The 14,338-nt window shown below is 32.9% G+C and overlaps 1 protein-coding gene across 2 annotated transcripts in view; it reads right to left on the reverse strand.

The window, feature by feature from the left end:
• RPS6KA6 (ribosomal protein S6 kinase A6) overlaps window positions 1-14,338 on the reverse strand; it is a 159,632-nt gene that overhangs the window by 90,607 nt on the left and 54,687 nt on the right. For both annotated transcript variants that reach the window (XM_032757236.2, XM_032757237.2), the window contains exons 7-8: window positions 10,554-10,660; window positions 10,236-10,273 (exon numbers count right to left, since the gene is read on the reverse strand). In XM_032757236.2, the coding sequence (XP_032613127.1) occupies window positions 10,236-10,273; window positions 10,554-10,660 (145 nt within the window). The remainder of the gene's footprint in view (window positions 1-10,235; window positions 10,274-10,553; window positions 10,661-14,338) is intronic.

Here is a 14,338-nt window from a genome sequence, read left to right on the forward strand (position 1 = left end):
AAAAAAAAAAAAAAAAAAAAGAAAAAATGCTCATCATCACTGGTCATCAGAGAAATGCAAATCAAACCCACAGTGAGATACCATCTCACACCAGTTAGAATGGCCATCATTAAAAAGTCAGGAAACAACAGGTGCTGGAGAGGATGTGGAGAAATAGGAACACTTTTACACTGTTGGTGGGACTGTAAACTAGCTCAACCATTGTGGAAGTCAGTGTGGCAATTCCTCAGGGATCTAGAGCTAGAAATACCATTTGACCCAGCCATCCCATTACTGGGTATATACCCAAAGGACTATAAATCATGCTGCTATAAAGACACATGCACACATATGTTTATTGAGGCACTATTCACAATAGCAAAGACTTGGAACCAACCCAAATGTCCAACAACGATAGAGTGGATTAAGAAAATGTGGCACATATATACCATGGAATACTATGCAGCCATAAAAAATGATGAGTTCATGTCCTTTGTAGGGACATGGATGAAACTGGAAAACATCATTCTCAGTAAACTATCGCAGGGACAAAAAACCAAACACCGCATGTTCTCACTCATAGGTGGGAATTGAACAATGAGAACTCATGGACACAGGAAGGGGAACATCACACTCCAGGGACTGTTGTGGGGTGGGGGGAGGGGGGAGGGACAGCATTAGGAGATATACGTAATGCTAAATGATGAGTTAATGGGTGCAGCAAAACAAGATGGCACATGGACATATGTAACAAACCTGCACATTGTGCACATGTACCCAAAAACCTAAAGTATAATAATAAAAATAAGTTTAAAAAAACGATGAACCAATCAAATAATAACTACAAAAACTTTTCAAATCATAGTACAATAAGACATAAAAAGAAGCAATGAAAACTTGAAAAGTGGGGGGATGAATTCAAAGTGTAGTGTTTTTATCAGGTTTTTTTGCATGTTTGTTTAGACAATCAGTGTTGAGTTTTCATCAGTTTAAAATAAGGGGTATTAGATCATACTGGCAAGCCTCATGGTAATCTCAAACCGAAAAACATACAACAGATAGGCAAAAAATAAAGAGAAAGAGGCTGGGTGTGGTGGATCATGTGTGTAATCACAGCACTTTGGGAGGCCAAGGCGGGCAGATCACAAGGTCAAGAGATTGAGACAATCCTGGCTAACATGGTGAAATCCCATCTCTACTAAAAATACCAAAAAATTAGCCAGTCGTGGTGGCAGGTGCCTGTAGTCCCAGCTACTTGGAAGGTTGAGGCAGGAGAATGGCGTGAACCCAGGAGGTGGAGCTTGCAGTGAGCCAAGATCGCGCCACTGCACTCCAGCCTGGGTGACAGAGCGAGACTCCATCTCAAAAAATAAATAAATAAATAAATAAATAAATAGAAAGAAACTAAATCATAGCACCACAGAAAATCACCTTCAGTAAAAGGAGGGCAGGGAGGAAGAAAACAAGGAAGACCAGAAAACAACTAAAAAAATGGCATGAGTAAGTCCCGATTTATTAATAATAACACTGCATGTAAATGGACTAAACAATCAAAATACATAGACTGGATGAACCATGAAAAAACAAGAAACAATGATCTGTTGCCTACAAGAAACACACTTCACCCATAAAGATACATACAGACTGAAAATAAAGAAACGGGAAAAGATATTCCATGCCAATGGAAACCACAAAGGAGCAGGAGTAGTTATAACATACAAAATAGATTTGAAGGCAAAAATTGTAAGAAGGGAAATGGAGGTCATTATATAATGATAAAGGGGTCAATCCTGCAAGAAGATAGAAAAATTATAAATATCTATGGACCCAAAACTGGAGCATCCATATATAGAGAGCAAATATTATTAGAGATAAAGAGGGATATAGAACTCAATACAGTAACAGTTGGTGACTTCAACACCCCACTTTCAGCATTGGACAGATCTCCTAGACAGAAAACTCAACAATGAAACATCGGACTTAATCTGCACCATAGAAAAAGTGGACCTAATAGATACTTACAGAACATTTCATCCAAAGGTTGCAGAATACACATTCTTCTCCTCAGCACATGGATCATTCTCAAGAATAGACCATATGTTAGATCACAAAACAAGTCTTAATATATTCAAAAATCTGAAATAATATCAAGCATCTTCTGTGATCACAACTGAATACAACTAGACGTCAACAACAAGAGGAATTTTGGAAACTATATAAACACACAGAAATAAAACAATATGTTCCTGAATGACCAGAGAGTCAATAAAAAAATTAAGAAATTTAAAAATTTCTCAAAATAAATGATAATAGAAATACAACATTAAAAATCCTATGGAATACAGTGAAAGCAGTACTAAGATGGAAATTTATAGCTGAAAGTGCTTACATCAAAAAAAATTCAAATAACCTTATGATGTATCTTAAAGAACTAGAGAAGCAAGCGAATTGAACCCAAATTAGTAGGAGAAAAGAATAAACACCAGAGCAGAAATAAATGAATTTTAAATGAGGAAAATAATATAAAAGATCAATGAAACAAAAACTTGCTTTTTGAAAAAATAAACAAAATTGACAAACCATTAGCCAGACTATCGAAGAAAAGCAGGGAGAAGACCCCAATAATTAAAATTAGAGATGAAAAAGGAAATATTATGACTGATACCACAGAAATTCAAAGGGTCATTAGAGGCTACTATGAGCAACTACATGCCAATAAATGGGAAAATCTAGAGAAAATGGACAAATTCCTTGTCACATAAAACCTACCAAGAAATCCAAAACCTGAAGAGGCCAATAACAAGTAGTAAGATCAACACCATAATAAAAAGTCTCCCAGTAATGAACTGCCCAGGGCCTGATGGGTTCAGTGCTACATTCCTCCAAACATTTAAAGAAGAATTAATACCAATCCTGCTCATAATATTCCAAAAAATAGAGCAGGAGGGAATCCTCCCAAAGTCATTCTATGAGGCAAGTATTACCCTGATACCCAAACCAGACAAAGATACAACAACAAAAAACTACAGGCCAATATCTCTGATGAATAATAATGCAAAAATCCTCAACAAGATACTAGCAAATTGAATTCAATAATACATTGAAAAGACTGTTCATCATTACCAAGTGGGATTTGTCCCAGGTATGCAAGGATGGTTCACCATATGCAAATCACTTAATATGATACATCATACCAACAAAATGAAGGACAAAAACCACATGATGATTTCAACTGATCTTGAAAAAGCACCTGATGAAACTCAACATCTCTTCATGATAAAAAAAAAAAAACCCTCAGAAAACTGGGTATAGAAGGAACATGCTTCAACATAATCAAAGCCATATATGACAAACCCACAGTTAGTATCATACTGAATTGGGAAATACTGTCATCCTTTCCTCCGAGACCTGGAACACAATGAGGATGCCTGCTTTCACTACTGGTAATCAACATAGTACTGCAAGTCCTAACCACAGCAATCAGACAAGAGAAAGAAAAGGGGCATCCAAGTGAGAAAGGAAGAAGTCAAATTATCCTTTTTTACGGATGGTATTATCTTACATTTGGAAAAACCTAAAGACTCCTCCAAGAAACTATTAGAACTGACAAACTCAGCAAAGTTGCAGGATACAAAATGAACATACAAAAATCAGTAGCATTTCTAAAGGCCGACAGAGAACAATCTGAAAATGAAATCCAGAAAGTGATGCCACTTACAATAGCTAAAATAAAATCAAATACATAGTAATTGACCAAGAAGTAAAATATCTCTACAATGAAACTACAAAACATTGATAAAAAGAAATTAAAGAAGACATGTAAAAAGGAATGTACTAAAATGATGCAAGAAATTGAGAAAGACACACAAAAAATGGAAAGATATTCCAAGTTCATGAATTGAAAGAATCAGTATTGTTAAAATTGTCCATACTACCCAAAGCAATCTACAGATTAAACACAATACCTTTCAGAATAGAATGAGATTCTACACAGAAATAGAAAAAAAAAGTCCTAAAATTTATATAGATCCACAAAATACCCAGTATAGATAAAGCTACCTACACAAAAAGAACAAAACTGGAGGAATCACATTATCTGACTTCAAATTATACTACAAAGCTATAGTAACACGGTACTGTCATAAAAACAGAAACATAAAACAGGGAAACAGAATAGAGAACCCAGAGATAAATCCATGTATCTACAGTAAATTCCTTTTCGACAAGGTGCCAAGAACATACATTGGTTAAAGGACGGTGTGTTCAATAAATGGTGCTAGGAAAACTGGATATGCATATACAGATGAATGAAACTATATCTCTAGCTCTTGTTATATACAAAAATAAAAACAAAATGGATTAAAAATTTACATCTAAGACCTTGAACAATAAAACTACTACAAGAAAACATTGGATAAACTTGCCAGGACATTGGACTGGGCAAAGATTTCTTAAGTAATAGCCCACAAGCATAGGTGATCAAAGCAAATATGGACAAACTGGATCACATCAAGTTAAAAAGCTTCTGCACGGCAAAGGAAACAATCGATAACATGAAGAGACAATTCACAGAATAAGGGAAACTATTTGCAAACTGCCCATCCGACAAGGGATTAATAACAAGAACATATAAGGAGTTCAAACAACTCTACAGGAAAATGTCTAATAATCCAATTAAAAAATGAGCACAAGATCTGAATAGAAATTTCTGAAAAGAAAGCATACAAATGGCAAACAGGCATATGAAAAGGTGCTCAACATCACTGATCACCAGAGAAATGCAAATCAAAACTACAATGAGATATAATTTCTCCCTAAAATGAGGCCTTTATTCAAAAGTTAGGCAATAAAAAAAATGCTGCCAAAGATGGAGAGAAAAAGGAAACCTCATATGCTGTTGGTGGGAATGTAAATTAGCACAACCACTATGGAGAACAGTTTGGAGGTTCCTCAAAAAAACTAAAAATAGAGCTACCATATGATCCATTAATCCCACTGCTGGGTACATACCTAAAAGAAAGGAAATCAGTACAATGAAGAGATATCTGTACTCCCATGTTTGCTGCAGCACTGCTTTTAATAACCAAGATAAGAAAGCAATCTAAATGCCCATTGACAGACAAACAGATAAAGAAAATGTGGCACTTATACACAACAGAGTACTATTCATCCATAAAAAAGAGTAAGAACCTGTCATCTGCATTGTGGGTGGAACTGGAGGTCATTGTGTTAACTGAAATAAGCCAGGCACAGAAAAATAAACTTATGTTCTCATTTATTTATGGGAGATGAAAATTAAAATAATTGAACTCATGGAAATAGAGTAGAAGGATGGTTACTAGTGGCTGGGAAGGATACAGGGGGAAGGGACTTAGGGGATGGAGGATGGATAATGGGTGGAAAAAGCAGTTAGAGAGAATAAATAAGACTTAATATTAGCTAGCACAACAGGGTGAGTATAGTCAAAAATAATTTAATTTTACATTTTTAAATAACTAAATACATATGATTGGATTGCTTGTAACATAAAGGATAAATGCTTGAGGTGATGTATATACCCCATTTACCCTGATGTGATTATTAGGCATTGCATGCCTGTATCAATATATCTCATACAACACATAAATATATACACGTATGTACCCACAAAATTTAAATTTAAATTTAAAAAATATAAAACATTCTAGGTTGAAAACCAAACAAACAATCCAATTTTTTAATGGGCAAAAGATCTTAATAGACACTTCTTCAAAGAAATAAATGTATGAAAATATGCTTAGTGTCATTAGTTATTAGAAAAATACAAAATAAAACCATGATAATTCTACCTAATGCCTATTAGAATAGCTAAAATAAAAAATACTAACAATACAAAATGCTAGTGAGGATACAGATCCACTGGACATTGTGGATGGGTATACAAAATATTACAACCACTTTGGAAATCGGTTTGAAGTTTTCTCACTTAGTTAAATACACTCAACATATCATCAACTAATCTCACTCCTTATATATTTACTTAAGTGAAGTAAAAATTTATGGTAAAAAAAAAAACCTATACATGAAGTTTTACAGTGGCTTTATTCATCATTGCCCAAAACAGGAAATAACTCAAATGCCTCCTCATTGAGGAATGGATAAACAAATCATGGTACCACCATAAAATGAAACACTACTTAGCAATTTAAAAAAACACTCATTGATACAGCCAACAATATGGATGAATCTCAAATGCCCTATGCTAATTAAATGAAGCCAGTCTCAAAAGACTGTATACTGTATGCCTCTGTTCATAATTACATTATGGAAAAAGCATATATACAGGAACAGAAAGCAGACTGGTAGTTGGCTTGGGGTAAAGGGAGGACTGACTTATAAGGGGAGAATTTGGGGGAGGAGGGTTATGGAACTGTTTCATATTTTTATTTTGGTAATAGTTACGAGGCTGTACGCATTTGTCAAAATTCGCAGAACTATACACACAAAAAAAGTGATTTTTAAAAATTAAACTTTATATTTTGAGATGATTGCAGATTCGCATGCTGTTACATGAAAAACTACAGGGATCCTGTTTATCCAGTGTTTCCCATGGTAAAATCTTGCAAAACTATAGTACTATAACCACAGCCAGGACACTGACATTGATGCAGTCAAGACACAGGATAGTCCCATCACCAAAAGACATCAGAAGGATGAGTTTTAATACATGTAAAGTATACTTTCATCTTAAAAATAAAAAAGCTATAAGCCCTATATTGCTTGTTTACAATAAAATATCAACATTAACACTTAATTTTAGGTCCCCTCAAAACTGATTTTTTAACTATGCTCAACATTTTCATTTAAAAAAATCACTTATCCTTAGGTAATAGCTTAATGTATTTTAACTTTCAGTATAATTTTTAAAAATCTTCTCACTGTGCTACTATGTTCTCTCTGTATATTGAAACTTGTAAACTCTGCACATTCCATTTACAAAAGTAAATATAATTAACATTTAGTCTTCGAGGTCAGTTCAGCTGAATATAACATAGCTTGTGGAGAACACTAGTTTCTTTGGCCATTCCAGAGAGAAGGGGGGAGAGAAGAATTTTCTTATTCTTCTGTTACCTTTCAGAGATTTATGCCAATCCACAGAGTTCCTTTGCCGTACTATTTCTGACTAAACTGTTATTTAACAACTATAATTTGCTCAGCAATCAACTGATGAAAATTGTACAACTATAAAACTAGCTACAAGATTAGATAAGCCATATGTTATACAGTGGTTTTTCCAAATCACTAATTTGAAAATAAAAGAAAATGTACAATTCAACTATATAATGGAAGGGTTATTTTGGGGGGTAGGTTTGAGGGTCAGTGTTTCACATCTTTGTAATCTGACTCTTTTATAAGACTTTAAACTTTAAAAGCACACTCAGAATATAATAATTTGATGAATAGTTACTATAAATAAAAGCAATCTCAGTGATTAGTTTGCAAGTAACTATAAAAACTACATAGAATTATTTTCTCAAGTACACATTTTTCTCTTAAATACTCAAAGTACTGTGTGATTTATATCTCTGACCACTGTATCTTTTTCTTCCCTCTCTTTGTAGAAGTTGCTTCTGAATTATGTCTCTCAGAAAACACATTACAGGCTGGGCACAGTGGCTCACACCTGTTACCCCAACACTTTGGGAAGCCGTGGCAGGATGACTGCTTGAGGCCAGGAGTTCAAGACCAGCCTGGGCAATATAGCAAGACTCCATCTCCACACACACACAAAAAATAGCTGGGTGTGGTGGCATGTTCCTGAAGTTCCAGCTACCCAGAAAACTGGGGTGGGAGGATGGCTTGAGCCCAGGAGTTAAAGGCTGTGATAATAATAATAATTTTTTTAAAAAAGGCTGTGATAAGATGTGATCCTGCCACTGCCCTCCAGCCTGGGTGACAGAGTAAGACTCTGTCTCTTAAAAAAAATAAAATTTTAAAAATGCAACAGATTATAGCAATCACAGTTCAAATAAATTCTGTATTCAAGTTATACTTTTTAACGGATATTATGATGAAATAATTTTTCTAAAGAGGCAAGTCATATTATAAAGTTATTTTTACATAAACTATGCAAGGGATTTTATACAGACTATGAAAAGGATGCAGGATTTCAGAAAAAAACTTAAGTTTTATGATATAATAATATATAATATAAATAATATATTAGCAATGATGTAGATCTTTGGGAATATCCACTCTCATCCACTCTCATTCTACTGATCTGCTGTAACAATCATAATCTCAGAAAGAGGCCAATCAGACCCAAAGCACAGTTACAACAGGAAACTTTCTATAGTCCATTGTAATTTCAGAGTAGCCTGTCATTCCAGATACTAGGTCCATTCCTTATGTCTGGAGAATTTTTCAAGTGGACTAGTGGAAAAAAAAAAAAAGTATTGCCATTCTCCTGCAATTATTCTTGGAAAACAGAATGCTAGCAAAGACTCTCCCTAGGAGAAAGAAAGCAAACATGAAAAATTAAAGAGAAAGATAAAGAATATAAAATAAAAGAAACATTGTAAAAGAACTCTTAAACCCATTTATGCCTAGCGTTCCAGTAATGGAACGCTAGGCATGTGGGAGTTATTTATATTATACTGCTCAAGGTCATCATCAAAGTCTGACTGCAAAAATTCAAAACATTGCAGCCTCAGGCATAAATGGGTTAAAATACTTGCTGTGAGTGGTCATACTTTAACCAACCTCATTGGAATGCTGTTGGGGTAAATCCATAAATGTAGTCATTATAAAACCTTGAATTAGGTTATAATCATGAAACTGTAAATTATCTAATATTTATTATTGTACACATTCTTTAAAAGAAATGTTTATGCCACTGCAAGGAAAATAAATTGAATTGTTAAAAAAAATTATAAATCACATTTCTTCCTGTTACATGCTTTGTGTCCCTTGCTTATAAATTAATATTGATCCTGTCTATTCTTCCCCCCTCAGTTTAAGTCTCTAAAATCTATCAAAAGCAGAATTAAAATGAGAATACTAAATACAAATCAACTTAGCATCATTACTTACGTAATTAACCTTAATGTAGAGAGAGAAAAATAGGTTTTTTTCTACTGTTTTTCTCAACTCTTTCTCACCTCTGACAAAAGAGGTATACTTTATTAAGCAAAAATGAAAAGAATTAATTTTAATTATCTTTTTAACTGCTATAAAATAAAATTTATGTATTATATAAAAATCTCAAAACTCTACTGTTATTTTTCTTTCCTTTTTCTCTTTAAATATCTTCTAACCCACATCATTTCTTTTGTACATGAAAAAGATAATCAGGCTGTGAATCAGTAAGAGTCACTAAACTTTATTTGAACTTTTTCATATTTATGTCAGCTTTTGAGGTAACTGATATTTTATTTTTGCATTGATGCAGTATACACAGGAATTTAAAGCAACTTACCTTTAAACTGTACCTATTTAAAATTATCTGTAAAGACCACATCTTCATCTTACCTCTGTTCTGGCATTCAAATAATAAAATACAGAATTTACTATCTATTGAAAACACATGTAACCTTTTGAGACTGGCTCACTCAGCACAATGCCCTTGAGATTCATCCAAGTTGTTGGATGTCTCAAGAGGTCTTTCTTTTTTACTGCTGAGTAGTATGTCATCATATGGAAGTATGACAATTTATATTTATCCATTCCCCTTTTGAAGGACATTTAGGTAATTTCCAGTCTTGGGCTATTACAAATAGAGTTGTTATGAACATTCATATACAGGCTTTTATGTGAACATAGGTTTTTATTTTTCTAGGATAAATGTTCAGTAGTGTGACTACTGTATGATTCTATTTCTATATCACTCTCAAAATAACAAAATTATAGAGATGTAGAACATATAAGTGGTTGCCAGGAGTTAGGGAAGGTGGAGGGAAGGTTGTCACTATATTTCAAATGTGATGACTACTTGTGATACATCTTTCTGTCTAGACTCAAACTAAGATGATGTATTGTTACCTAGAAAACGATCATTTCTTATTTAGGAGAAGTGTATCTAATGTACAATTTTTTAATATTACAATTAGAACATATTAAGAGCAGTCTAACCATCAAATAACATTTAATTCACTAAAGAGACAAATAAATTGCAAATCAAATTCAGAAAGAGAAAAAAACAGGCTTAGACAAATTTATATTAAAATAATAAAAATATGAATCAAGCGGCTAAGGGTATAATAAGAAAATCTGCATACCTGTTAATTTGATATGTCCTATTTCATCAAGCAAAATGCTGTAAATCAAAATTCACATTCAACAAGATGGAATAAAATATTTTACACAAAATATTTACATAAATATCATAAAACTAAGATAGGTCAATATTTAATATATGTAAAAAATTTAAATGATTAACTTAAAGTCAATGTATGTCTTACAAAGATTACTTTTTACAAATAAGTTTCATATAATTCATATAGAATTCCCTATAATATTTAAAAGATCTAACAGAGTTTGACAAAAAGCAGTTCCAGAAATACAGACAACAAGAAAACAAAAGAATACAGCTTTACTTTTCTGGCTTCAGGTCTCTATAAACAATTCCTAATTGGTGGAGATGATCCAAAGCAAGGGCCAGTTCTGCGAGGTAGAATTTCACATCTTCCTCTGTAAACAGAACCTAGAACAAAATAATGATTTATCATTTGATCTTTCTTTCAATATTCAGTATATTTAAAAATACTTCTTTCAAAATGAGTAGACAGACAAATCTAGGAAAATAATAAGATAATAAGCACAGTCAATTCTTATTTGACTGGCATAATGATTGGCAATGCCAGAGAAATAAGATTTCTATATAAATGAAACTAATCTCTTTAAGAATGTGTCTCTTCGATATTAACCATTTTAATGTATATCTTTCTAAAACATTATGTTGTTTATATATCTTCTCACACTAAATGCAAAGCACAAGATTCACCTTTTATAAAGTGACTTAGCCTCATAATACCAATATTAATTTTAGTAATCTGCTATAATATAGTAACCCTTAGGGTATTTGAAATATAGAAGGCATTTTGTTTTAGCTCTGAGAATTCCACTATTTATATCATTCTCTCTTTTACTGTCTAGTATCATTTCTCAGAAATTTCACTTTTAGGGGCTCTACAAACCCAAAGCTTTTACTACACTGCCACAAGTTGTTAAATTAGTAACCCTTATCTTACACACAATTGTGAACTCATCTCTGACCTAAGGGGTGCATCCAAGCCTCTTCTGTTAGTAATGTATACTAGTGTAATGGAACTGTATTAATCATTTTGTGCCTGGCAATACGGCTGCTATGATGAAGTGAAGAGTAATGAACTTGAAATCAGAATTGTCAGTGTAATATCAGACATGTCACTTAGCCCTTTGGGCCTCAGTTTCTAAATCTGTAAAACAGGACAATAATATCTGCTGTATATACCTAACAAGATTGTTGTAAGAATCAAATCAGTTTATGTGGAAAAAAAGCTTTGTAAACTTTAAAAAACTATATATATAACCATATGGTATTATTATTATAGGTTTACATCTAAATTCATTCACTAGTGAGTATTCATTTACACATAGAATTGGACACTAATCAGCCATTAGATGTAATTTTTAAGGTTTAGCAAGAACTCCAGATTGACGAAATCAAATATTTTTCTAAAAATGGGTTATTTTCATAAAGAAACCTCTGGATTATTAAGAAGGCTCAAAATTGCATAAAGTACATGTCATAATAGCTTACAACCTGCTTGCCCATTTAGAATTATGGCCACTGCATTCCACAATGCAGATCCAGGTTACTAGTAAAATTGCAGAGAATCAGTAGTTAATAACTTCTGATATGCTAACTACTTTTTTAAATGATCAATAGAAAAACAAAGATTATTTATTATCTAAGTTTTGGGAGCATTAATTTGAATATTATAATGGTAAAAGTATAAAAACATCACTTTCACTTGACTTTTTATTAAGAATAAAAATAATTGTTGCCTATTCAACTTCTAACCAAGGATAATAAGAATGTTCTCTGAAAGCTAATACATAAGAAAACCCTAAATAAAAATTATTTAAAACTAAATTAGAAAAACTTTGCCTACAGTTATGCAAGCCTATCACCTTGTCATGAAGTTGTCTTGGTGGAAAGCCTCATGATAGATGCAAATAAAACATTACTAAGTAGCAATTATGTGCCAGACACTGTACAATCATTACATTATTATAGCTTCCAAACTCTATGAGGTAGGTATTAGGAACATCTTGCAAATGGAGAAAGAAACTCAGAGTGATTAAGTAACTTGCCCAAAATAACACAGCTAGTTAAGAAGGAGGCCCAAGACATGAACTCAGGGCTACTTGTCCATAAGAATGAACTCTTCCCCAGAAGCCACTTCTGCCACATGCTATGATGCAATGTTTGCTTTTCTAAAAACAAATTTTGGGTTTACTACCAATAATGCTTTCCAACTAATCGTCCTACTCATAAATTGCCCCCCCTACAAAATGAAAATTATCCTAAACTCCAGCACTCTTGAGTTAAGCACTTCTAATATTTTGTTATCTGCTTTTCAAATTTTTTGTGCATATCTGTGTGTGAATGTGTCTATGTATGTGTATTTTAATACAGTTGAAATCACACTACTGTATAAGTACTATTTAGTGGCCTCCTTTATCCCCAGTTAATACTATATCATAAGCATTCTATGTCTTTAAAACTTATTTATAAATAGTTTTCAATAGCTGCACAATATAAGCATACCAATTTACTGTAATTTACCTAAACATTCCCCTTCTTGACATTTAGGTTATTTCCATTTTTTCTCTATTTGAAATAACTGCAATATGCATATGTACATCTTACTGATATTTATGATCATTTTCTCAAAATGAATTAAGAATTTTTTAAAAAATGGAATGCTGGGTCAAGGAGCATAAATAGTCCAAGATTCCTGACATACACAATAAAATTATTTTCCAAAAAGGTTATAGTAATTTCCACTCCCATCAGCAGTTTATGAAAGCATTTGTCTTACCACATCCTTGATAGCATGGAATATACCCTGTAAAAAGCCTTTTCAAATTTGATGTGTGAAAATGGCATTATTTTTTAAATTTAAGTTTTGATTTTTAGGCTGAACTTTGTTTTTCATGTTTAGTAGTCTTTCTACTTTTTTGTGAATTATCAGTAATGTTTGTGCCTATTTTCTATTACTGACTTACTGTTTTGTCAATTGGTACAAGTCACTTAAATGTTAAAAATGTCAGTTTTCTATCATATTAGCTGCAAATATTTATCCAATTTTGTGCTAGTTTTTGATGTTCGGTAATCCTTAATTTTTGCTAGTCAAATGTACAGATGATTTCTGTATGATTTTCCTTCATTATTTTACTGTTTAAGGAGACATTCTCCATCCAATGGCCAACAAAATATTTAGCTGCATTTTATTATAGGGTAATTGTTTTTCAAGATTTAGCTTTTTTATGTAAGTAAGATTTATTTTTGTATATGGTAGAGATGTCATTTTAAAATGATTTTTAGAAATATTTAAGCAATTTCTCAAATACTGTTTATTGAACAACCTCTTTGCCACAATTTGTGATTCTTCCTTTATCATAATGATATATGGTAAGTAATCTATAACAGGATATTTTTGGGCTATACAGTATGTTTCCAATCTTGTGTTGATACTATAATGTTTTGCTTATGCAACTTTATAAAGTTTTAAACAAGAGAATTTGGGGAGGCCAACGCATGAGGATCATTGGAGCCCAGGAGTTTGAGACCAGCCTAGGCAACATAGCAAGATCCCATTTCTACTGGAAAAAAAAAAAAAAATAGCCGGGTACAGTGGAGCATGCTTCTGTAGTCCAAGCTATTTGGGAGGCGGAGGCATGAGGATTGCCTGAGCATGGAAGGTTGAGGCTGCAATGAGCCAGGATAGTGCCACTGCACTCCAGCCTAGTGACAGAGCAAGACCCTGTCGCAAAAAACAAACAAACAAAAATATTATTTCTTTGCATTTGTTTACTTTTCCAAAGAAACTATAAAATAATTCTGTTAACATCAAACAAACAAAAATCCTATTGTGGCTTTATTTGGAATTTTGTTAAGCCAATAAATTAATTTTAGAAGAACTGACAGCTTTACAGTAATCAGCCATTCATTCTACCACATTTTCTTGATATAAGCAAAATAGAGCACAGCTTAAGAATTCTGTTTGTTTACCTGTGTATTTGTGTGTGTGTGTGTGTGTGTGTGTGTACATTCTGAGGAAGGGAAATTTGGGTAGGTATCTTTCCCTTTAAAATACAAATGACACACATT

The sequence above is a fragment of the Hylobates moloch genome, unplaced genomic scaffold, assembly GCF_009828535.3.
Source record: "Hylobates moloch isolate HMO894 unplaced genomic scaffold, HMol_V3 SCAFFOLD_7, whole genome shotgun sequence".
Classification (NCBI taxonomy): Eukaryota; Metazoa; Chordata; class Mammalia; order Primates; family Hylobatidae; genus Hylobates; species Hylobates moloch.